General features: G+C 49.1%; 7 protein-coding genes across 7 annotated transcripts; 5 read left to right on the plus strand and 2 right to left on the minus strand.

The window, feature by feature from the left end:
* Positions 1 to 516: 516 nt before the first annotated feature.
* Positions 517 to 1,717, plus strand: ANOM_010539 (putative mitochondrial carrier protein (Rim2); the record flags this gene model as incomplete). The annotated part of the gene is made up of 2 exons (XM_015555795.1): positions 517 to 1,460; positions 1,521 to 1,717. The coding sequence occupies 2 exons, from the start codon at positions 517 to 519 to the stop codon at positions 1,558 to 1,560; spliced, it is 984 nt and encodes a 327-aa protein (XP_015402185.1). The 3' UTR covers positions 1,561 to 1,717.
* A 3,557-nt stretch (positions 1,718 to 5,274) lies between these two features.
* Positions 5,275 to 8,219, plus strand: ANOM_010540 (putative C2H2 zinc finger domain protein; the record flags this gene model as incomplete). The annotated part of the gene is made up of 5 exons (XM_015555796.1): positions 5,275 to 5,403; positions 5,463 to 5,816; positions 6,470 to 7,244; positions 7,295 to 7,597; positions 7,666 to 8,219. The coding sequence occupies 5 exons, from the start codon at positions 5,275 to 5,277 to the stop codon at positions 8,217 to 8,219; spliced, it is 2,115 nt and encodes a 704-aa protein (XP_015402182.1).
* A 564-nt stretch (positions 8,220 to 8,783) lies between these two features.
* Positions 8,784 to 11,115, plus strand: ANOM_010541 (WD40 repeat domain-containing protein; the record flags this gene model as incomplete). The annotated part of the gene is made up of 7 exons (XM_015555797.1): positions 8,784 to 9,018; positions 9,089 to 9,196; positions 9,262 to 9,611; positions 9,668 to 10,006; positions 10,060 to 10,291; positions 10,348 to 10,830; positions 10,886 to 11,115. The coding sequence occupies 7 exons, from the start codon at positions 8,784 to 8,786 to the stop codon at positions 11,113 to 11,115; spliced, it is 1,977 nt and encodes a 658-aa protein (XP_015402181.1).
* A 96-nt stretch (positions 11,116 to 11,211) lies between these two features.
* On the minus strand, positions 11,212 to 12,113 carry ANOM_010542 (uncharacterized protein; the record flags this gene model as incomplete). Its single annotated transcript, XM_015555798.1, has 4 exons — positions 11,212 to 11,618; positions 11,718 to 11,745; positions 11,818 to 11,876; positions 11,937 to 12,113. Coding segments are annotated over 3 exons (249 nt in total), but the record flags the coding sequence as incomplete, so codon positions are not given.
* Positions 12,114 to 13,197: 1,084 nt separating this feature from the next.
* On the plus strand, positions 13,198 to 14,767 carry ANOM_010543 (RRM domain protein; the record flags this gene model as incomplete). The annotated part of the gene is made up of 3 exons (XM_015555799.1): positions 13,198 to 13,667; positions 13,726 to 14,351; positions 14,429 to 14,767. 3 exons carry the CDS (start codon positions 13,198 to 13,200, stop codon positions 14,548 to 14,550), a joined length of 1,218 nt encoding a protein of 405 aa, XP_015402179.1. The 3' UTR covers positions 14,551 to 14,767.
* A 484-nt stretch (positions 14,768 to 15,251) lies between these two features.
* ANOM_010544 (uncharacterized protein) lies at positions 15,252 to 19,096 on the minus strand (the record flags this gene model as incomplete). The annotated part of the gene is made up of 2 exons (XM_015555800.1): positions 15,252 to 15,999; positions 16,068 to 19,096. 2 exons carry the CDS (start codon positions 19,094 to 19,096, stop codon positions 15,252 to 15,254), a joined length of 3,777 nt encoding a protein of 1,258 aa, XP_015402184.1.
* Positions 19,097 to 22,761: 3,665 nt separating this feature from the next.
* ANOM_010545 (uncharacterized protein) lies at positions 22,762 to 23,506 on the plus strand (the record flags this gene model as incomplete). Its single annotated transcript, XM_015555801.1, has 3 exons — positions 22,762 to 22,994; positions 23,046 to 23,097; positions 23,159 to 23,506. The coding sequence occupies 3 exons, from the start codon at positions 22,762 to 22,764 to the stop codon at positions 23,504 to 23,506; spliced, it is 633 nt and encodes a 210-aa protein (XP_015402183.1).
* Positions 23,507 to 23,960: the final 454 nt, after the last annotated feature.

The raw sequence follows: 23,960 nt of genomic DNA on the forward strand, positions 1-23,960 counted from the left end.
AACTCCGCAATGGCAAAAAACAAAAGAAAAAAAAATGGTAAAAAAAAGAATCGCGGTCAATCGAGTACCTAGGGAGTAACCTCTACCTATTGACAATTGTTTCAGCTTCGCAACTTCATTCTCTTCTCGTTCCTAGATACATTCACCACAAATGTTTTAATTTTTGTTATCTTGTACTTTATACTTCTTGATCTACGCTTCTGATTTGCCTTCGCGGCTGCCGATATGCCATTCTCCACTACTCCCCATACCAACTCTGCGCAGGCGCATCTGGCAGTTGATGACACCCAGAAGAACATCGGCAAGGATATAATCATCCAATCCAGGGAAACCGGCGATGTTGTCCCACAACCCCCACATCCCTCTACTGGGACTACCGACAAAAAGACCAGGCAAAACCTTTTGCCCACTTTGTCGCTGGTGGGTAAGCATGCACTCCTCTACAGCGAGACTCCGCCCTTCCATACAACTCTGGGTAGCATGGGTTGACATTTCTTTTCTCATAGACTCGGTGGCATGACCGCGGCGACCCTTACCTCTCCTCTTGATGTCTTGAAAACCCGCTTGCAATCCGACTTTTACCAAGCGCAGCTGCGATCGCTCCGCGCCGCTCATCCCTTGCCGCCATCTTCGTCGCTGTCATCCCTTCCTCGGAGTGCTCTGATGCACTTTAATGAAACGTTCCAAATCCTGCGCTCGATCCACGTGCATGAAGGTTGGCGTGCTCTGTTCAAGGGTCTGGGGCCCAATCTAATCGGAGTGGTGCCTGCTCGCGCCATCAACTTCTACGTATACGGGAACGGGAAACGGATCCTGAGTGATCACTTCAACTATACAAACTCCCAAGAAACACCGGTCGGAATCCATCTGACCGCCGCGGCCGTCGCCGGGATTGCCACGGGAACCGCCACCAACCCGATCTGGCTTGTGAAGACGCGTCTACAGTTAGATAAATCCAACGCTGAACACCACAGTGGCCAGGGACGGCAATATAAGAACAGCTGGGACTGTATCAAGCAGACGGTGCGCCATGAGGGCATCCGCGGCCTATATAAAGGACTTTCGGCATCGTACCTCGGTGTGACGGAGTCGACGCTGCAATGGGTGATGTACGAGCAGATGAAGATTTTCCTCGCCCGCAGGGAGTCGGCCAAACGCGCCGATCCCAACTACACATACGGTACCTGGGACGACGTGGAACTATGGGGTGGGCGGATCTGTTCGGCGGGATTGGCTAAGCTGATCGCTGCGGCTGCCACCTACCCTCATGAGGTGGTCCGGACACGATTGCGGCAAGCGCCGACTGTGTCTATTGGTGACGGCAAGGTGGTGATGAAATACACTGGTCTTGTGCAGTGCTTCAAGACCGTCTGGAAGGAGGAAGGTATGCTTGGGTTGTATGGCGGCTTGACACCGCACTTGTTGCGTGTCGTTCCGTCCGCCGCCATCATGTTCGGAATGTAAGTTGCTCTCGACGGCACAGTTGCATGACTATGACCATCCGATCTAACTATCAACAGGTACGAGGTGATCCTCCGCCTCTTCGGAACAACCTCCTAGTCCTCCTCTCGCGCAGTTTCTAACGTACCTTTACACCACTCTTCTCCGAGGCCCTGTATATTATCTCGCTTGTCTGTTATTCTTCCGGGTTTGTTTGCCTGCTTAGAAGGATTAAACTGCATGTTCACGGCGTACTGTTCTTTGGTTGACTTGGCATTATCTATCTGGGCGCCGGTGTCTTGTTCATCTGTCATTCTTTCCGCTCAGCGATCTGAACTATATTAATCCCGACCAATGTATATTAGCAACAAATAGAAACGCATCATTTCCGTTGGTATATTCTAGACCGTCGTCAACTGCATTAAGTAGGGAACAACATTTGGGCAATACTGCCAAGAAGAGTAACTATCCCGAAATATATATCTGCAGCCACACAGTAGGACATCACCACCCCCAAACCCAACATGATCAACACTACTGAAAAAAAAAGAAAAGAAAAGAAAACACCATAAGATCTAGAACACAGATCACCGCAGCAATTACATCACATTTTGATCTAATTATCACTGATCACCAAAAGAAAACAAAACCGACTACTTAGAGCTCGAGAACACACAGCACCGGTAAGACCCACTTTTTCGCCAGGTCGTCGACGTGTCTAGATCGCGAAGAGAAGGTCCAGAGCTCCTGGGGTTAGGGATTAGCATCGGATATTCGACGCGGGTGACATGGGCAGGAGGTGCGATGGACTGTATGTTGCTTTTAATGTTTTTTATCTTGTAGATCTGGGCTGTGGTGAGGTCTGGACTCTGTGGACGGTATGTCTACGAGTACTACGCAGTACTTGGTGTATTGGAATGATATCATTCTTTCAGGGACCAAGAGGAAAAGTTACGGCAGGGACCTGAAAAGGCGTAATACGATATCAAGTAACGGAAACTTTGGAAACGTTTTCCCCTCTGTTGAACTGGATAAGAAGAGTTTTCTTTTGTTTTTGCTTTTTCTTTTCTTTTCTTTTCTTTCTTTTTTTTTTTTTTTTTTTCTCTCTCTGTTGTGTTGTAATCTCCGAAGCACCTTTTGACTCACCAAAATTTCTTGGGTTTAGGATGGGGCTATGCAAAGAATGTCGCGCCCAAGGCTCACAGGACAGGGTCTGGATAAGCACAAGCACGTCCGTTGGGACCTGCGATGCTCCCGCGATGGAAGCTTGTTTGCTGTATGATATCCGTACAGAGTACAGTACAGTACATCCAGCGCGTAGCGGGACTGTGGCAGAGCAGCTAGGAATTGTGTCTTCACCACGATCGATTCCGAGACGTCATTAAAAAAAAAGAAAAGAAAAGAAAAGAAAAAGAAAAAGAAAAATAAAAGGAAAAAATAAAGGAAAAGAAACGTTGCCGTAGCCAATAGTAACACAAAATCTCACCGTGATGTTGTTGGAATTGTTACCATCCAACTACTAACATGAGATTAATAATTCAGTCAGTCCATTGACGAAAGGATGGATCGCTTCATCGCAGGGTCCCGGACCCTGCACTTAACCTAAAGTTGCTTTACCATGAACTTTCCAGTTGGGTACCTCAACCTACCTGAACCTACGTACTCGTAGGATTTGCTTCCTGTTGGACAGGTGTGCAGGGTTGTTTACCCTCGCTTTGCCCAGCCACGTCATCAGCCACAATTGAGTGGACTCTGTACACCGCCACACTCCAAGCTGTGATCATATCAGCCACCCACCAGTCAATTTTACACGGACAACAGTTCCCAAAGGTCGGTCTGCAAACCCTGAAGGGTTCGGGTCTCAAGTTGAGAAGAAGGGATCAATTTTCCTTTCCCTCCCCCACTCGCTCTCTCCAGGTTAGATTATGGTTTAGAGATATCCACAACAGTCGAGGATGGATTTTACTTCGACCTTCCCGCCTCACTTTTATGTGCCGATACTTTGCATGAACGTGACACAATAGTCCATTTTTCCGAGGCTTCTCATGCATTGGCCAGTCCTGTTGCAAAGAAGCAAAAAACTAAAAAACTAAAAAATAAAATAAAATTGAACATAAAAGAAATCAAAATTTCACAGGAAAAAAAAAAAGGAGTAAACGTCGTCATCCACCCCTCCTCCCCGTTTTGTTATTGTGGTGAACGGTGCACGGATCCATCGGCGAGGATATAGCAGATGATAGTATACTCCGTAGAGAGGCAGGAAGAAGTTGACCGCCTCCGGGAAGGGCCTCGTGCTATCCTCATCACTGATTCCTCTCATCTCGTTTCTCCCTTTCAATTTGCTGACTTCTATAACGGTTGAAACGAGGGGGTGGCGACGACACTCAAGTGACCCGGTGAATTGAACGTGGTGCGTCTTGAATAGACCTCATCAGTTGAATGGGTTTCATCTAGATCAACGGCGGTCTCTTGAAAGCTGAAGCTGCATCACCAACAAGGGTGGGAAAAGTCAAAATGCAAGCGTGACTAAAGTGACAGAGCCGCATTAAGTGCAAAACATCCTTCGTACATCCACATACATCCACAGACGTGTCTGGAGACGAACTCAAAAGCTCGAAGGTACGTACTGGTACATACGTACTCCGGAGTACTGTGTTAGGAACGGGTCCGCATAAGAGACTAAATTACCATGCCCCACCCATCAATGGATTGCGGCAACGGGAGACAACGCGGGTGATGCTAAGTAGTTTGTTGATAGCTCCCCGGGATCCACTCCATTCAATCATTGTTCCCATTAACCTTTTCAACTATCGTCATCCTCAGTTGCATTGTTAGTTGATTTTTTATCTTATTTTTCCCACTTCTTTTATTATTATTTTTTATTCTTGTTTTATTATTTTTACTTTTCCATACTGTCGTTTATTCTCTAATTCTCTTGAATTCAGTACGAGCATATATCCATTATTACAACGCTAGGATAGAGACCAAAATCCATTCAAACTGCATACAAAGCCACAGAAAAGAACCAGGGCAATATGGGGTCAAGATGCACGACGGAAGTTGTTTATTCTCCGGCAATGATCTAGATTTCAAGCAATACAGTACTCCTGAACCAGGTCTCTGCTCAGCCACGTGGGGAAATTCCAGGTTTCGTTCATGCTGTGTGGTATAACATGGCTCAGACCGGTACATACGTACGTAGCCTTAGGTTGACTTGTCCTGACCTCCCGAATTACTAGTAGTTAAGAAAGAGTACTGGTACTCAAATACCGAGTCCTTGACCCTCGAACATCATCGAGACACCTTCCTACCCGGTAGCTTTACCTCAAGTCTGTTACAAACCGATACAGCATTGTGGTGGGCGCCATGAAAGTCGAGTACTAGTAGACGATTCCATTGCAACCCGATTTTGCCCTGTGGGCACCGGACTACCGTGCTTACCTCGATTATAAAATTCCACAGGGGCCTGCCTATTTCTTTCCAACTCTTTACTTTTCCATTTTCTACTACTGAATTTGAGTCATAGTGAAAAGTTCCATTGGATTAAACTCTCCGCTCCAAATTTGCAACTGTGGTCAGATGGGACTTTAGTACCGTTGGCATCCACCAACGGACATTATCTTTGGTTCAACAGCCCGCCTTCTCTCTTCCCTCCCTTTCTTCTGTATTCTTTCTTGATAGTTCCATTTCTTATTTGAGCCCCCTTCCTATTCCCTTTCCGCTCTCTTGTTTTCTTCATTCCTTCCCTTCCCTTCGCTTTCCTTTGTATAGTGCCAAGCAAGATTTAAGCTGCTGGTCTTCCTATATCGTTGTCTTGGCCAACCCTACCTCAAGATGGGTAGCTCATACCCTAATGAATACTATGACCTGCTATCACTTGTTGGTCCCTGTCAAACAGGCTACTATGCCACATCAGAAGATGGCCACCTGATGCCGAACGCCTCGATGGATCCCAACTCTTCAGTACGTTCCCTCTCGGAAATGCTCCGTCTCCATGCCAATGTACTAACATCGACCTCAAGTCAAACTATCAGTCATCGGCCACGTCACCGGTGTCGCCGTCTAGCTGCACCAGTGCAGATCTCCTTCCTGGAGGTACTGCTCTGCCCGAGATTGACACGGATTTCTACCTATATGATTACCCGGCCAATGACATATCGCCGACATTGCCCAGAGATGCTGGACATGTGCCTTCCGCAGACAGACCTCTCAGCACAAGTGTTCCACAGATCCCTCATCTTTATTGTCCACCGAGCGTGTCTTCTCCAGACCCCCTCGATGAAGTCAGAGCAGACCTGCACCGGCTCCAATCGACCGTTCAAAGTAGCGTCAGAAACGTTTCTCATTCTCATAAATTGGTTGAGATGAGGTCTCTTGTGAGAGACACCTTCAATTGCCTTGAAACTATGATCCACGACGAGGTTGACTGCGAGATAAACTCCCCCAACAGTACTAACAGCACCAACAGCAACAACGACAGATATGCCTGTCAGCTGTGTGAACCTTACAAAAGAAAAATGTACTCCTCGAAGGGGGCTTTCCGTCGGCACGTCTCCACTGAACACGCCCCTCGGTCTAGATTTTTTGCCCCGTCTGTGGCTGGCATACCTGCAGGAGGGACAAGGTCTGGGATCATTTTAGACATAGGCACCCACCACCAGCCAGGCTCAGAAAGAACAATATCAAGCATATCAGATTCAGACCGCCGAGAGAATGTCCGCTGTGCAAGAAGTCTGTACAGTCGTGGGAGGCTTACTTTAACTGTGTCTCCGAGCATTGTCGCATACACGGTGGCTCCCCAGGAACAAGTGGAGTTCAAAGCAGAAGAAACAGTGGGGACAGTGGGAGTGGTGGGGATGGATTCAATGGCAATTTCGCTCCTGGGAACCCGTTTAATGGACAGGGACCCCAAACCCATTTTCCGAGTGGAGGTGGGGACAATTCTAATAATGGAAGCAACTGCTTCTCCGGATATGGATCCTCTTTCTATGGAAACGGCTACACAAGGGAGAACAGCTTTGCTCAACAGGTTGAGCAGAGACTACCACACTCCCTTAACTCGGTCCCAGATAGAGATGATGCTTCCCCAGACCCTGTATTGTTTTCTCATAATGCAGAGAAGAAAGGTAGCGAGATAAACCGTCTCGGACCAAACAGTGTCTCAAGTCACCACCAGCTTCTTGAAGCCACTTTGGAAAGGAACCCGCAGGATATTCCACCCAAGGATAATTTGGGTCACCACAGTGGGGGAAAATCACAAAATCCGAGGGGCTCATCTCAAACAACATCTTGCAATGACAAGAGCCCGCACCAGGCGACATCGTTCAAAGAGTTGTCCCTCAAGAAGTCTCAAGCACGCCCTGCATCTGAGCCCCAGGATCTGCCTCCAGAGAAATGCAAGTTATGTGGCCATCTAATGACGACTTGTGTGGAATGCAAGCTGCAGAAGGGTACTGTGGATAGATGTCATTTATGCTCTGGGAAAGCCAGCCAGCAGCACGGATTACCCAGGGTCCTGGAAGACTATGACCAATACTATGATTTTGCGTGTAATGGCATGTCAGACCGGAATCGCTCAGCATCAAAGATTGCTTGGGCACTAGAACAAGTGTCCCAGGCTTTCAAGCCAAAAGGTGATCCATGTTCAACTGAAATCAGTCGCACATCCAGAGATTATTTGTTCAATGAGTCATCTCAGTGGGTCTCAGCTATGACAGCTATCGACAGGGTGTATGCACTTCAGGTTTCTGAGCAGTCCATCTTCAAGGCCACGGGCTCCAGCTATTCTACGAAGGCTCTCTCAAGTGCTTGGAGCCTCATACTACCAGATCTCGTTTTACAGCGATGACCCTAGCTATTCACTCACCGCAGATCTACAGCAAGATTGGGCATTCTGACTCGTCAAAAGGCATTCACATAGAACTCTCTGAAGTGCGATACGACACACAGAATATTATTGGAGATACCAGTGTCGCGCATGAGCCTGATTCACGGAAGGTAGCAGCGGCTGAATTGACTGCTGAGCATGCCATCCCACGCCTTGCGAAGACGCCTGAGAGTCTTTGTATAATTCAATCGAAATCGGTGTCTTTCAACCACTATCGAATTCGGACTTTATCATTCGGGCCGTATGGAAGTGTGGCTTTGCCTCTACATGGTATGTACGCATCTGCATTCCCTACCACTTCAAACATTGCGCTATAAGTACTAACAGAAACCTCCCAGACCTGACAGTTGAACCTGCCGCTCTGGAAATTAGCGGAGGATTTACCCTTTACCATGCATCATGTGTCGTCAAAGACAGACAGTCTTTTCAGGACTCGACTCCTTTGACAAATGGGCCCAGTGCGGCCGAAGACCAGCTGACGCGCAAGAGGCGCTCTAAATTGCGAAGAAAGCTTCAAGTCATCATTGGGATTCTTGTATTACAAGCATCTGTCGCCCATACACTCCCAGTCTCGAAGCAGTTGGAAGATAGGAACCCGAGGAATCCTACTGTAGCGTCTGAAGACACTGACCTCATCGAGGCCAGTAGCGACCTTGACTTATTCGATCTCAATTTCTTGCCCCAGTGGCTCCGGGAAACGATTTCCACATTTTCTGCAGGCCTGATAGAAAATGTTGAGTCTTCGATGTTTACAACACCGGTGTACAAAGCTGAAGAAGAGATTTGGCCGAAGATCAAGACGTTTGTAGGATCCATGGCGAGCTACCTGGAAACTCCCGTTAGCCCGACAGTGCTCGAACAGCACATTGCTGAATATAGGAAGCTCGGGTGAGTCGGTTAAACATGTCTAGAGAGGTATATGCTGACTAGCCGCAGCGTATGGTGACCTGACCAATGATGATTTCTGGTGTTTATCTTGTCGATATTTCCTTCGACATTTTCTTTTATGTGATGTGATGTACGAACTTTCGGGTATATACACAAATTGACGGATATCAACGACACGATGCAGTGATACAACGGGATCAGGGTTGTGGGAGTTCGATGGACTATGAAAAGGGTTATGTTTACGAAAGTCACGATACCATGTTCTAATAGTCTGGTTTTCCTTGGTAGCTTCATATATTTGTGAAACCTTCATACCCTCCAAACATGGATAGAACATAGATAAGCATCTCGGGGATAGGAGTTAAGCAAGAGCGGAGACTGCCGCGGGATGACATAACCGTATCGATAAGGGAATCCCATTCGGAGCCAAACTGCCGGTCAATTGACGCCCGTTGTCTATCCTCGTACTTACTATTGGAAGCTGGCCAAGTGTACCTAATGATATGACCCTTGCGGCCAATCCTGCCAACCCATACCCCAACCCTAACCCCTCCTAGTTTCCCCAATAATGAGTTCCCCCGACCCCCATCCCGCTAGTGGCGACCGTCCGGCGTCGAGAGATTCACCCGCTATATGGCATCCGGCGAGAGAATGGCTTGAAGAGGATGAGGAAGATGATATGGACTATGAACCTGAGACTGAAATTTCAGAGCATTCAGAGGACAGACCCCACCCGGATGAGGACCATTTCATCGACGAGGACGACGAGGACGGCTTCTACGGCGTTCATCTAAATTATCTCGGTATTGTTGTTCCGCCATGTCCAGTTGCTCCCGAGATGCTAATACTTTGCCGATGGTCAACTTGACGTAGACCCTGAATTACATCTAGGTAACATACATATTGAATTCTCCATGGACGAAGGAAATTTGGAACAGTCTGGAGAAGCGGCGGGTCAGGCCGGTGGCAGGCATTCCCGAGGTATTTCGACTATGCTCATCTTTCCATATCCTCATTGATTACGGTTGCTCACTACCGATTGCTAGCAGTTTCCGCCACCCGGTTGTTGAATCTACTAGCATCAAACGGCCTGCGACATATTCTTCAGTATAGTCGGGCTGGCGGCCAAATGGATGACGATGATGAAGATGAAGACGAGGAGCTTGCTGGTTTTTTTGGATTTAGGCGACGAGCACGACGGGGTGGAGGTGATCCGGCACCCCAAGTACCCAGCGAAGAAGGGGCGAAGTTGATGGCTTCTGGCGACTTTGGAAGCAATTCATATTATACGGATGAGTTGAAAAAGAGGAGGAAAAGCCTTGCGACGAGGACGATGTGGCGGGAACTAGGTATTGATCTGTCTGGTCCGAGGCAGGAGGTGCAGGCGATTACTCAAGTGAGTCCTTGGCCGTGTAACATCAAATGCTCGATGTTGACGTTCTGTTCGTATAGGGTCTTATACCTGGTTCAGTTGCCGACAAGATCATTCACTTCGACTCAAGGTGCTACTCGGGACAATTTTCCGATGATGGCAACTTTTTCTTCTCCTGTTCGCAGGACTTCAGGGTTAGGATGTATGATACGTCTAACCCGTACGAATGGAAATATTACAAAACCGTGACCTACCCTTTTGGCCAGTGGACCATCACCGATGCCACCCTGAGTCCAGACAACAGATTTCTAGCGTATACTTCCATACGGAACCTTGTTTGTCTTGCTCCTACAGATCCACTTGATTCCTCGGAGCCGTCGGTGCTAGATCTTTCGTCCTCTCATGGAAGACAATTTGGTGTATGTATCTCCCTGTCCCGTGGTCTTTTGTTGTTCTGACCTGAGAATACTAGATCTGGTCGGTTCGGTTTTCAGGTGACGGCCGTGAAATAGTTGCAGGCACGTCCGATAACTCGGTTATTGTCTACGACCTTGAAACCCGGCAGTCAGTCCTACGCCTACGCAACCACGAAGATGATGTGAATGCTGTTTGTTTTGGTGACAAGTCTTCCCCTCACATTCTCTACTCCGGGTCCGATGATAGCACGCTACGAGTGTGGGACAGACGCTCAATGGGTGACGGGCGTGAAGCGGCGTGTTCATCGGACATACGGAAGGACTGACATACGTCGATAGCAAAGGTGATGGTCGATATGTGCTTTCCAATGGCAAGGACCAGAACATGAAGCTCTGGGATCTAAGGAAGATGATGACTACAGCGCGGTTCGATACTATTGATGCCCAGGATTACACCAGCGGCTTCGATTACAGGTTCGAGCCATACCCCGAAAACTACTACGAGGCGCATCCACACGATTGCTCCGTGGTCACATTCCGAGGCCATCGGGTCCTCAAAACCTTAATACGATGCCATTTCTCGCCGCCAGACAGCACGAACTCCAGATATGTGTATACTGGAAGTGAAGATGGCAAAGTTTATGTGTACAACTTGGATGCAACCCTTGCCGGAACCATCGACGTCGGTCAGGCAACGGTGGACACTCGACCGCAAGACCCCGACGTAACCAATAGTGCATATGACTTCAGCAGCCGCGCTGGCGATTTGGCATGGCAAACATGTGTCCGAGACGCAAGCTGGCATCCCAACGCCCCTGTGCTAGCCGGTAAGTCTGGTCCTGTGAGAGACCGGAAAGTATACATTCTAACGATGGTGTGTAGCAACGTCATGGAATGGCTGGGGCCTTTCGACCGGCACCTGCACCGTCCATTCTTGGAATGGCGGCGCCGCCGAGGACGAGGGGACTCCGCCGGTCTCCAAAAATTACGATTGCCGGCTGAAATCCGTGCTCGAATATGACCAGTTCAAGGAAACAATCCATCACCTTCGAAGCCGACCCGTATATCGGCGGAGGTTAGAAGATGACGAGTACGCGGGTGAAATATGGTGATCTACGAAACGGCATTTCTTTTGATTAGCATGGTCTACTTTCGGAGCCGAAAATGCGAGCGAGCGCAGCCTTTTTGTATACCAAGCTTAAATTAGGATTTATGAGATTGAAATTAGACTCCCATTCAACAGCCATTTCAAAGAATTAGATAAATCTCTCAAGTTATCCTCTCTGGATGCTGAACAGAATCAGGAAACGCTATTTATACAGAATCAAAGACCTCGCTACAATGTTTCATGCAGCAAGATCCACCTCCATGACGCACTGACGGCATGTCATCAAGTCAAAGATGAGTTAAACACCTCCATTTCCCATCAATATATTTCGTTTTAACGCAGTAAGAGTAACGGGTATCGGATACAAGCATGGACGGATTCTTCCCCCTTTTCTTTATGCAGAATCCCATCCCCACATCAAGTTAAGGTAGTAGGTTATCGAGTGTTGATTAATGTCGCTCATAGCTTATGCGCCACCGACAAGGATGTTGTTGACGGGAATGTGTACTAAGCACTGTTAGTTATCGATCGGTTGTTGCCTGCTTTCATGCCCCTGCGAGTCTGGGTGCTCCTTCTGAGGATTGAATGCACATGCGACCGACTTACTTAATTTAATGAAGTAACCAATGGCACCCTGGATTTTAGTCAGAACCGTTATTCACAAACAAGGCGTTTATGCGTAGATGGAAGATCGAGTGCCTCGTACCATGATAAGGAAGCCCATGCCGACGGCCTGGCTGATCTTGATGAATTCGCGCTTGTCGGCTGTATACCATTGAGTCAGTTTAGAGCTAGAGAAATCAGAGCGACTGTGGTGTGGCGTACGCTTGGTGCATCTGCGGACGAAGAGGGTACCCTCACGGAGGAAGTCCTTGGGGATGTCGGCGAGCTCTTGGAGGGTTTCAGACATTGTGGCGAAGAATTGGTAAGAACGGAAAGAAAGGAGTGAGAATGGAAGTAAGAGAAAAAGTAGTATGAGTGAGTCAGGAAAGTTGAGAGAAAAGAGAGAATTGGAGAATCGAAAAGAGGCGATCTGGACAAGAGATAATCGACAGATCATCCACACGCGCGCAACAGGAGAGTTGGCCTTCTGGGGTTCGGAAGTACAGTTGAGCCGCGCTCCGGGTCCAGCTCCACAACCGCAGCTCCTTCGAGATCCAAAGGCAAGCTCTCGCCTTCCCTTCTCTTCTTGCGCGCTCCACTCGGCACGTCCTTCAGACACGTCTTATTGTACCAAGGGATTGTTCGCCTACCAACGCTTTTTCTCCTACCTCACGCTTTCTTCCCATCTCTCTTTCACCTCTTTCACCAACTTCTCTTTCTTCTCAACCCGTGCGCTGACGGCTTACGACTCAGGGGATACAAACTGCTGGGCGGAAGTCCTTCTGTACTTCCCGTTCGCATCAGTGTTCTGCGAACTGACTTACTGACCTAAAACTGACAGCGCTCTTCTGCTGATTTTCCTTTGCTCTCCTGTGTACTCCCGCTGGGAGAGTTATATCAGTTCTGTTCCTTAGCAAAGAGTGCGTGTGTTGCCTGAACTGTGGCAGCAGAACTTCCCACTCGGCGCCGCATCTCCTGTGGAAATTACTCCCATCTTCGTCTCTTTCTCTCTACTTTTTCACTGAAGAAAATCTTGCCATAACTTATCTTACCTGTATTTGGAATCCTGAGACAAAAGTTCCGCTCTGTATCTCCGTTTCAGAGCAATCAGATTTACGGACTGGTGAAGACTTTGTTCATTGTTGAAGCTGTTGTTGCTTCGGATTGTACGTATTTTCGAGCCTTCTTTTATCCTTTTGTCTGTCTATACTGCACTCGCCCCTGTTGCTTCAAGAAGTTGCAAAGTGGATTTTGGCATTTGCTACAAACATGACCCAGTGTTACTCCCTTGCTGCTTGGGAGACTCGTGCAGCGACCTTTCACTCTCAAGCGATGGCAACTTCCGTGCTAATTGACGGTCTATGTCTGCAGACATGTACTTCCATTGATTCAACGAATCAGAGAAAAGAAACAAAGGACTGTATATTTCACTATCCAAGCAATCAAAAATTTGCCTTGACCTTCCGATCCATATCTTAACGCCATGGCTACTGAAGATGATAACTTCGATATTGACATCTATGGTGATGGTGGTGGATATAACGCTAATGACCAAGCCGGAGAGGATGATATCAAGCATGATGACACCGAACTCATCCTAGACGCTCCAGAGCAGCCCCAAAATGCCGCTCCTGCCCATGGCGATGGCGCTGCAGACACCAACGCGCAGCAGGGGCATGCCGAAGGTACAGAGCCCAATGGGGAACATGTAACACAATCAAATCCGCAACAGTCAGCGGCAACAGAGACGCCAGCTCCCCCGCAGGGCGTAAAGCGCAAAGAGCATGACGACCGTCCATCGGATCCAGATGCCACACCTGCCCTGCTTATCTCTGACCTGTACTGGTGGACCACTGATGATGATATTCGTGGTTGGATCCGTGAGGCCGACTGCGAGGATGAACTTAAGGATGTAACTTTCAGCGAACACAAGGTGAACGGCAAGAGTAAAGGGTAAGCAATTGTGGCTGAATTCTTAGGGTGTAGCGTGCTAATTGGTTTGCACAACCAGCCAAGCTTTTGTTGAATTCACTACACTTCAGGCCGCGACTGCCACCAAACACAAGCTCGAATCCTTCAGTATGACAGGATCGTCAGGACGGAAGTACTCTGTTAACTATACCAACCCCCAACCAAACCCTTTCCGCACACTTCCGAAGGATGCGCCTATGCGAAAGGACAATCAGGCTCGGTCGATGTCTGGAGGCTTCAACTCGCCAGCGCAGAATATGAACTTCGGAATGAATAACATGGGTGGTGGTGGTGGCGGCGGTGGGTTCCGTGGCGGCCGCGGTGGCTTCAACTCCCGGGGTGGCATGAATAATAACATGGGAGGTTTCAACAACCGGAACTTCCAGAATCCAATGGGCTTCCAAAACCCGATGGCTGGAGGTTTCGGTGGGAATCCGATGGGAGGTATGCAAAACTATGGCGGCTTCAATAACCGTGGAGGCATGATGGGTGGCATGCGAGGTGGACCCGGGGGCATGCGCGGCGGCCGTGGAGGCGGCGGTATGGGGGGTCCCAACATGATGGGTATGCCGAATATGAACCCGATGGGTGGTATGGGCATGAACCCAATGTCTGGTGGAATGAACCCGATGATGGGCGGCATGGGAGGAAACATGGCGATGCAAGGTATGTCTCGTTGCGAGTGATATAATTCTCCCCCGGCTGGCCATGTAGACATGTTCTGACCACGGCTGTTTTGCTAGGTAAAGGCGGCTTCCAAGGTCCTAATCCCGCTTTCAATCAAAACTTCTTCCCTCCTAACCAAGGGGTTGGAGGTGATGGATCATGGAACCCCCATGGCGCAAAGCGCAGCCGACAAGAGTAGAAGATCCTCTTGACACGCTTGCATACTTTATGGTTTGTCCCTGGCGATATCTGGACATTGAGAAATCGTTATTTTTCTGTACCACATGTTTTACCATCTAAGTTCCCCATCATTCATCCCTTGGGTTCGTTTTCATACTGCTTGTTCTTCTAACGGTTTAACGGGAAATTGGTCTGTTACTTTCACGCGGGTTTTCAGCTCTTCTTATGGTGTATTAGACAAATCGAATGTTCTTTTCTTGCGCATTTTGAGCTGGTTTAACATGATATGCTTCATTTACTACCTGTTGCTATTCAGGTTGACAACTGTATGACTATTAACGTTTTGCTGCCTTGAATATCTTCTACTATTGAGATTTAATTGACATTTTTACAACAATGAGACTAATGTTCCAGATCTGTGTCGTATGGACCTACCATACATCATGACCATATCTCAGTATGATTCACCTAACCCTACATCCCCTTCCGTCCACCAAAAAACATGTATGCATACTGAACATAAACACTTCATAACTACTTTACGATGAAATAAAGATGTTTCCATCGACGACTTACTGCAATACTAAGCATGATGTATAGTCACGTGCAGCCTTGCTCGTGCAGACCTGTTCAAGCTTTACACCCCCATCGCCGTCATACAAGATGTTGCATCGGTGAATCCACTCAAGCGAAGATACCTTACCACGAGAAACCCAACAATCAAAGATCCACCTCCGGCTTCAGCAGGGCAGCCATATGGCGCCCCATGGACTCGCGCAGCGCATCCAGATAGACTTGGGTTGCAGAATCGCTGGAGCAAGTAAGGAAAATCCGATGGCCTGTTTCCTGGGGCATAGAAACCACTGTGACCGGCATATGGCGGGGCGGCGCATTGAAGTATGACGGCGTGCACTGGAGATCCCCCATAGCAAAAGACTTCGGGTACTCGATATTCTGGTGCAGGACGATAGACCCCATCGTGGTATCGGCTGGCCACGAGGTGCAGTGCTGAATGATGTCGCGCAGGTATACTCCCTGGAAAGGCAGGCTGTCAATATGCTGGGTGTGAATCTGTTGCAGCAGACTGTCTCTCGAGCTATCAATGGAGACGCGCACCGGCAGGATCCTGTTACAGGGACCCACTACGTTCTGGATGTCCGTGATGGGCATAGATCGGCCGCTGACTACCTGCGTGAAGACGATTTCATGTAAGCCTGTCTGCTCGGCTAGTACAAGTGCCCATGCTGCTTTGACGACTGTCGCTGCTGTAATGCCTGCTGGGGGCTTGATTGTCGGCAACGGTAAGGGCGCCAAGAGGATTTGTGGATTGGGATCTGGATTAGTCGGTGGTGGGAGCTGGGTCATTTCGGCGTTCTGAAGTACGTGTCGCCAGAATGAGAACTCGGCTGTCCGGTCCTGGCTCAGGGCATGGTACATGAAAGCGGGGAATGAGACGGCTGGTGGCGGGCTGCGGCCTCGTATAGTTGTTGTAACCCACGGTATACTATGGGGATGGTTTCAGGGTCGAAGAGTGACCGGCTGTAACGCAGCACCAAAACGTTGTCATCTTGGGTGGTTCCTTGAACCAACACGAAGCGCACTGGGAGCTTCGAAGGGCTGACGGGGAGCAGTGAATCTGCTTGGCACCATTGCAGGGCGCTGGCATTAACATCCTCCTTCGTATCCGTTTTGGGTGATTGGACGTGCAATGCCACGGCCGGATGCCGTAGTACCACCTGGTGCATTATGTCCTCTGACCGGACAAAGACTGTACGTAGGATAGGGTGGTAATGCACTAGGCGTTCGCAGGCTTGCTGGAGCTGGACATGATTTATAGACCCTTGTAGCTGGAGCAGTAGATACTCACAGGGGAAGTCGGACAAGTACTCCTGCCGTGGCGTTGCCGGAAGAACATCCTCGATGTCTTCAATTATGGCAGTCTGGGGAGACAGCCGTGAGACTAGATGCGCAAGGAATGTCTTGGGGTCGTCAACTCGAAGTTGCGAGAAGGCCTGTCCGGTGGGACCGTCGGTCAGAGATTGCTGAAGCGCTGCGGAAGAGTTGGATAGCTCCTGGAGTGATTGAGTCCGAAGGACGCTCAAAACCGACAGAGTTAGACCAGCCTTTCGTGCCAATCCCACTAGTTCCATGGCGGATAGCGAATCGCCACCTAGTGATAGGAAACTGTCCTCTGTCCGGATGTCCTCGATGTCGCACGTTAGTACGTCTGCCACCAGCGACACTATGATCTGCAACTCTTTACTTTCTGTAAGGGAGGATGCAGCCTGTCTGTCACACCGACACGGAGGTGCGGGTCGATATCTTTGTAGCTCGCGCCATGGGCGATTAATCACCAATTGCCGCAGCTGAGCGCGGTCTGTTTTCGCCGTGATCGTCCGAGGAAGGTATCTGATGGGAACAAACAAGGATGGGATCATGTACACGGGCAGAGATTCTTGCAATCTTGTTGATGCTGTCATTACTTGCGCTTCGAACTCGCTACTATGCTCGCAGAGCAGAGTGGACTCTGCTTCCAACAGTGTATCGTTCTGCTGTATGAGAATGAACGCCACGAGGATGGGTGACTTTCGACCTGCAGACGGGTTTACAGATTCGACCACGACGTGGAGAGCACTGGGAAACGCCTCTTGGACGCGGTGTTCCACTTCCCCTAGTTCTACTCGCTGTCCTCGGATCTTGATCTGTGTGTCCTGCCGCCCAACAAACTGGATCCATCCAAGGCTCGTATATCGGACCAAGTCGCCCGTGCGATAAAGACGTCCTGGAATCTGGGCAGAACTAGGGGACGAACGGAAGTGATGGAGCCAAGAGGGAGCATCAATGAAGGCATCTATAGAGAGAGAGGAAGGTCGGTTAAGATAACCTCCTGTTATTCCAGGGCCTTCAACTAGCAACTCCCCAATAGCACCTATTGGGACTAACTTTTCGGTGTCTGTCGGGTCTGTGATCCATCCTATTCCTCCCAGCATAGGCCCAATGGTGCCTGCGCGCCACCTGTGCTGAGGAATTGGTCCGGCACTGCAAACGGAGGACTCTGTGGGTCCATACACGTTGACCAACTGCACGTGTGGTGTCCATGCCTGTACAAGGCTTGGTGGAATTGCTTCACCAGCAAGAGCCACTGTGCGCAAGTCTGGGAGGTCACCTGGGCGAAGAAGAGAGAAAGAGGATGGAGTGAATGCGGCCCAACTGATCTTCTGCTCCCGCATGAAACCTGTCACGTCATCGAGTCGTTCGGATTCAGAAGGAATGCAGAGACAGGCACCGCGGTGGAGCGTACAGATCATCTCGTACATAGCCAGATCAAAGCTGTATGAGGCAAAATGTAGTGCACGGGTAGTGGAATCGATATTCAACATGTCAAGGATGGCCAATGCGGCCGTCCCAATATTTTCGTGATGGACTTGCATGCCCTTTGGACGACCGGTTGTCCCAGAAGTAAACAGCACCATGGCTAGGTCTTCTGGATGCACCTCAGGAAGAGGAATGCAATTGGCGGCATCCGTGGAAGCCATGCTGTCGGACACCACCAGTAAACGCGGGCCCAGCTGCTCCATCTTGTGACGTTGAGCGGCCGAGGCTACCACGAATTGAGCTCCCATGCCCTCGATCATCTCGCGAGCGCGGCCGATCGGGGTGTTGGGATCGATAGGTACCCAGATGCCCCCAACACGAAGGATGGCCAGAATGGTCAACACGGACCACTTGGACTTCTCCAAGCAGAAGGGGATGAACATTCCTGGACAAACCCCACAGTGTAGGAGATGCTGAGCCACGCCGAGGGATGCTCGGTTCAACTGGTGGTAAGTCATGCTGCCATCCCAGGCGGCGATGGCGGGCTGGGAGCCCCCATGATAAAGTGCCAGCTCGTGCAAGGTGACTTTGCTTGCCCTAGGTAATTTTGCGTTCCAGTTCCTCAACGTCAGCCAATCCTCAGGGCTAACAAGATCAAGTTCCCGTAATCTGGTCTGCAGCGCTTCCGGTAGCTGATATAATATATGCTTGAGCTGGTGCAGCATGCGCAACACCTCGACTGTTTCCATGATCCTGGTGTCATAGTGCACAATGAATTGTAGATCTGGCATGTCCTTCGCCGATAATCCACCATGAATGCAGCATGTCACAACCAGGGAACATACCCCTGATGGTGGAGGATAGCACGGCTCGTTTTCATCGTTCCATTTCTCCTCAATATTCAAGTGGAAATGGAAGTCACTACGGGCATTTTCAGAAGAGCGGAAGGTGGAAGTCTGTATCGAAGCTAAAGCCTGTTCGACTTTCTCATCCTCACTGATGTGAAAGCGAAAGGAAACGTTCTGTGAACCGCCATTGGATCTCCTCAGAGTGAGTCCAAACTCAACATCTGTGGCATCCGTGAGTTTACCGATGAGAATTGTCCATGCGAGTTGGATATAAGCTGTCAAAGGCGTCACTCCTCTGGACGACCTCAGGCGGAACACTGGATAGCGTAGGATCTTGGTATATGCAAGCTTATGATCGGCGGGGGGCCGTGGAAAGAAGCACGATGCCGTATATTCAGCCATGAGGTCGTGAGGTTTTTCAAAGCAACCGGGGATAACCGTGGTCTAATACAATGGATGAACCTAGCAATCTACAACATCGAATCGGAGTCGAGGCGGCTGGCTTGCCTTTTCTTTCGTCTACCCGCTTACAGTAATCATGAGGCCTATTACTGGGAAAGGTCCTGAATATACCCAGTTGTGATAGCACACAGCATCAAAGCAACTGCGAGTTCTTGCCAGAGATTGAGAGTAGGTAGTTCTATCGTCACTCGGAGTCTAAAAGAAGCAACTGTCTCTGCTCGAGAAGCTGAAAGCTAGAGATGATGATGATGTTAGCCCGGCCCAATTGTCAAACAGCAATGCATATAAGGAGAGTATGATAATGTCCGGAAATGTATGTCTGTACTACCGTATATACCATACCGTATCGTACAGAGCCACTGCGATTATGCCAGGCGCAGAATGGGGATATCCCAGTAGAGCAGAATCTCAACGCTAGACGGCCCGAGGAAGATGGTTCGGACGATCACCCAGCACCAAAGACCAGCCATTCCTCCATGGAGACTCTTTCGTTCGTACGAAATGCAATCACAGCTGGAGCTGACAATGCAGCCACGAAGTTTAGAAGTAGCCGAGCTCGGGGAGAAAAGGCAACTGTCTCACTCTTGCATACCAGCATCGCCGGTATCACAAACTAGTGGACCATGGGATACAACTTGCGAAACAGGTTTTCAATTCTTTCAGCTGCGCATTAAATCAATTTGTTGTCGCGCTGCGGGTCGAGCAGCTCATGCCCCCATTAGCCAGGATTGAAATGCCGCATATCAGAGCTGAAGGACAATATGCGGTACGGTCGGACTTTCTGTTCACTGACAAGCGTCGTTTGACTTAGCTTGCAGTAGTCAATTGACGCTGCTGGGTGTAGAAGTGATACATCGGCACAATTTCCAGCCCGTGCTACTTAGCTGCGTGATGCATTACGCCACAGCTCAGAGCAACATATCCTCCAAGTATCTTGGCCATCATCGAGCATTCCGCTTCTGGAATGGGCAAACTTGGACTTGCACGGTGGGAAACTATTCGCATCAGGAGTAGTGAGTGGTAGGGGGAAGATGGGAGAAAGAACGTATACGCAACGTAAAGATAAGAGCCTCGATTCTACTCGTGCATTCTTCAGAAATCTCCAAAACGTCCCAATTGGTCCAATTTAAAAAGGATCCTTGTGATGTCTCTTGAGGGCGGGTGTGTGTAGCAACCTTGCCCTCAAGGGGATTGGAACACGTAATAGGTCTCTTCTCCTGCTTTCACGGTCTCCACCACGTCTAACCCCACGCTCGAAGCAAGGGTGCGGAGCTCATCATCTCCCAAGATGCGAAATGCCGTGGTAGCGGATTCCGTGCTGAGGATAACCCCTTCGCCCGACATTACTTGCACATTGCTCACCACATAAACCACACCGTCCTTGACTTGAACATCATTGCCAATCTGACGATAGGTAATTCCTGGTAACACAAGACTGCAAAGGTCCGTGCTATTGGTATCACCTTCAGCCGGGGACATATCCGATTGAAAGGTTGCGGGAATATCGCGCAACGAAATGTATGCTCTACCAGTCCCTGGTTGGAGCACACGGGCAACCTCCCTGAGAAACTGGGCGACCTGGCCCGGTTCGATAAAGTGGCTAATCGAGCTGAAGGCGACTATCAGCAAATCAGCCTTCAATACGCCATCTCGGAAAGCAGGGACCTCATGGAGATTCAGGGCGGAGCTTCAATCCAAGTTACATCGGCGGTGGGGGATGCCAGTGGAAGCTTGGCTGCCTGATCCAGCATGGGTCTCGATATGTCTAACCCGATGAATTTGGTGGCGTGAAGGTCTGCGTCGTGCTCCGATAGGTGGGCCACTAGGTCTCGGATAACTCGTCCAGTTCCCGTACAAACATCCAGAACCACGAAAGGTCTTTCCTTCGTGGTTTGCAACTGTAATGTTTTTCGATAGCCGTCAAGGTAGACTGGGGCATCCTGCAAAAAGCCAGGGATTTGAGTCATTGAATGGTAAAAGTCCGCTGCGTGGACCGTATCGTAGCCGTTGGTTTGGCACGTTTCACTCATTTTCGCCGAATTCTTGTCACTGTGGAGAAAGAACAAAGAAAAAGAAAGACAGAAACAGGTTTGCTGAGGATAAGGAGGTCAGAACACTGTTTAAGACAAGAGTGAACAACGAAGTCAGAGATTGATGAGTTGGGACAGGGAGGGGGACATTTTTATCCACGACTGTATACCATATGCCCCTTCTGGTTCTGCGTACAGTAAATTACAGGTATTTATCTACATTATGCGCAAACAACGATATATGCATGGGTAACGCAGACCAGTATGGTCCATTTCATCTGTGATAGTGATTCATATGATATTCATGAGATTGTTGTCTTTCTGCCTTGCACCCCTCTCACCTAAGGGAAATAACATATCAAGTATTCCTACATCACCCGCTTGTACCATGTGAAGGATGTCCCACTGATGATTGAATCTATCCTAGGTCTCTAAACTACTCTTTGCGAATATGACGATGATATTCCAATGGGTTGGTCTTCTCTCCAGTACACTTGTGGCACTGTTTCTATACAGGGTGGCCCGCGTGCGATCAAAATTTTACAATCGAGTAAGTCATGTAACACATACATTTACTTGAGTCAAGCCGGACAAATACTGAATCTAGCCCCTAAGCCCAAACCCCCGCATAGTGCGGTATTCGGCCATTGGTTACTGCTCCTTCGACAATGGATGGACTACCCCTGGGATTCCTTCTTTGCAAACATTCTAGATGGAATACAGCGAAAGTTCGACCTACCGCCCATCTTCTTTCTTGACCTCTGGCCGCTATTTCCCCCGGTTGTCTGTGTAAGCGACCCAGATGTCGCTCGCAAGATCACTGTGGAAGACAGAGCTCCCCGGTGGCCTAGCGTTTTCGAACCATTGGCACCAGCCGCATCGCAGAGATGGATCCAGACACTATCGCAGAACAACTGGACAAAGAACCACTCCATATTCGGGTCATCATTTACAACATCTCGTTTTGTACGAATGATCCCTGCCATGGCGGAGGATTTGCAAGCCCTAGACCAGATGCTCGCAAAATGTGCCAAAACAGGCCAGATATTCAAGATGGAAACTGTAACCAAGTTTTCCATTCTGGAAATGACGGGACGGGTTCTTTTCGGGAGGCAGCTTGACACTTTCTCAGAGAATAGTGAATGGAGTGCCTTGTACGAGGGAGCCGTAAGTTCTATTTCTGCGGCAAGGAATCCCTTCAAGCGTCCATTTATAATGCAGACATGGAGAACCCGATGTGAGGCTTTCCATACATTGATCCGAGACGAGGTTTACGCATGCTTTAGGGAGCGGGATAGCCATTCACGCTCCAAGCCCTCGCTTCTACACTCGTCATTTGCGGCATATCAGAACAACAAGCTCCCACAGTTTCCTGTCAACATCGGGGGCAATGAGCAAATGACAGAGGAATATGTGGAGGATTTGGTCTCTAGGTCAGCTGCAGAAAAGCTCCTCGGAATCTCACTAACATGGCCAGTTGAAGTTGTGCTGGTATTTTCCTCGCCGCTGTGAGCGGCAGCACCGCTTTATCAGTCAGTATATAACACTTTCGCCCGCCTACCGACAGTTATATAAATGCATATATTGACTGAGTTCAAGTATTGCCTCATGCTTCTATACCAACACCCAGATATTGCACAGCGCGTGAGAGCAGAGCATGATGATATTTTTAGCCCGGACAGAGATATCACCCTCCAGCTGCTCAAGACCAACCCCGAGCGATTAAACCAGCTTGTACTCACGCTTGCTGTTATCAAGGAAACACTGCGGCTCTTCTCCATGGGGGCGATATTAAGACAACCAAACAGGTAGATTCTCCGTTCTCTGTGTTGTGATCATGAAGGGGACTAACATGATAGCGAGCATATTATTTCCCCTGAAGGACAGATGTACCCAATCCGAGACCATGTAGTAGGTTTTCCTAACGTAGTCAATATCCCTTGGTCGAACCTAACCTATGACCTCAAACCAGGTTGTTCTGCTCCATACTGCTATGCACCGACGATCTGATCTTTTCCCTGAGCCGGACAAATTTGATCCGGACCGCTTTCTGCCTGACGCAAGGCGAAAGATCCCTCCTGATGCCTGGAGGCCGTTTGAAAAAGGGAGGGGAAATTGTACTGGGCAGGAGCTGGCGCTCATACAACTCAAATTGGTTCTGCTGCTTACAGTGCGGCAGTTTGACTTTGAGCTGGCATACGATCCCCAGTCTACCAGAGGGCCGGATATCTATGGTGGTCTTGCATATGTGACGATGAGCGGGACAGGCCCAACTCCTGCCGGTGGAATGCCAATGCGTGCTGTTCGACGAGTGGACTGAATTCGTGGATATAATTTTAGTTATAGAATTTATTAGTGGCCTCCACAAGAAGTTACAAATTGACGTCAATTACCCGTACGAATACCAGTCTGGATCGTGCGTATATATGTACGTATATCTATCCAGTATTACAATAGCTGGGTGACCCAGCTAATCGAATTATGACTTCTGTCAGATACATGCTAACTCCTGTTTACAGCGAATGACTTGTAGGTACAGCAGACCCTGCCCTTTGTGCATAGACATTCCGGCCACCGAAAGTTGGAACTCAAATCCGCGGCTTGTCAATAGTGGGTGATAGATTACGTGCCTATCTGAACCCTGTCAAATGAGATATCAACATCCTATAAGGCAGCAATTTCACAGACTCGGTATCAGCTCCGCGATCAAGCAGTGCCTTGACCACTTCTTTATGTCCTCTCCCGACTGCTAATAACAGCGCTGTCGCACCACT

Source organism: Aspergillus nomiae (assembly GCF_001204775.2).
Source record: "Aspergillus nomiae NRRL 13137 chromosome Unknown contig00472, whole genome shotgun sequence".
NCBI lineage: Eukaryota > Fungi > Ascomycota > Eurotiomycetes > Eurotiales > Aspergillaceae > Aspergillus > Aspergillus nomiae.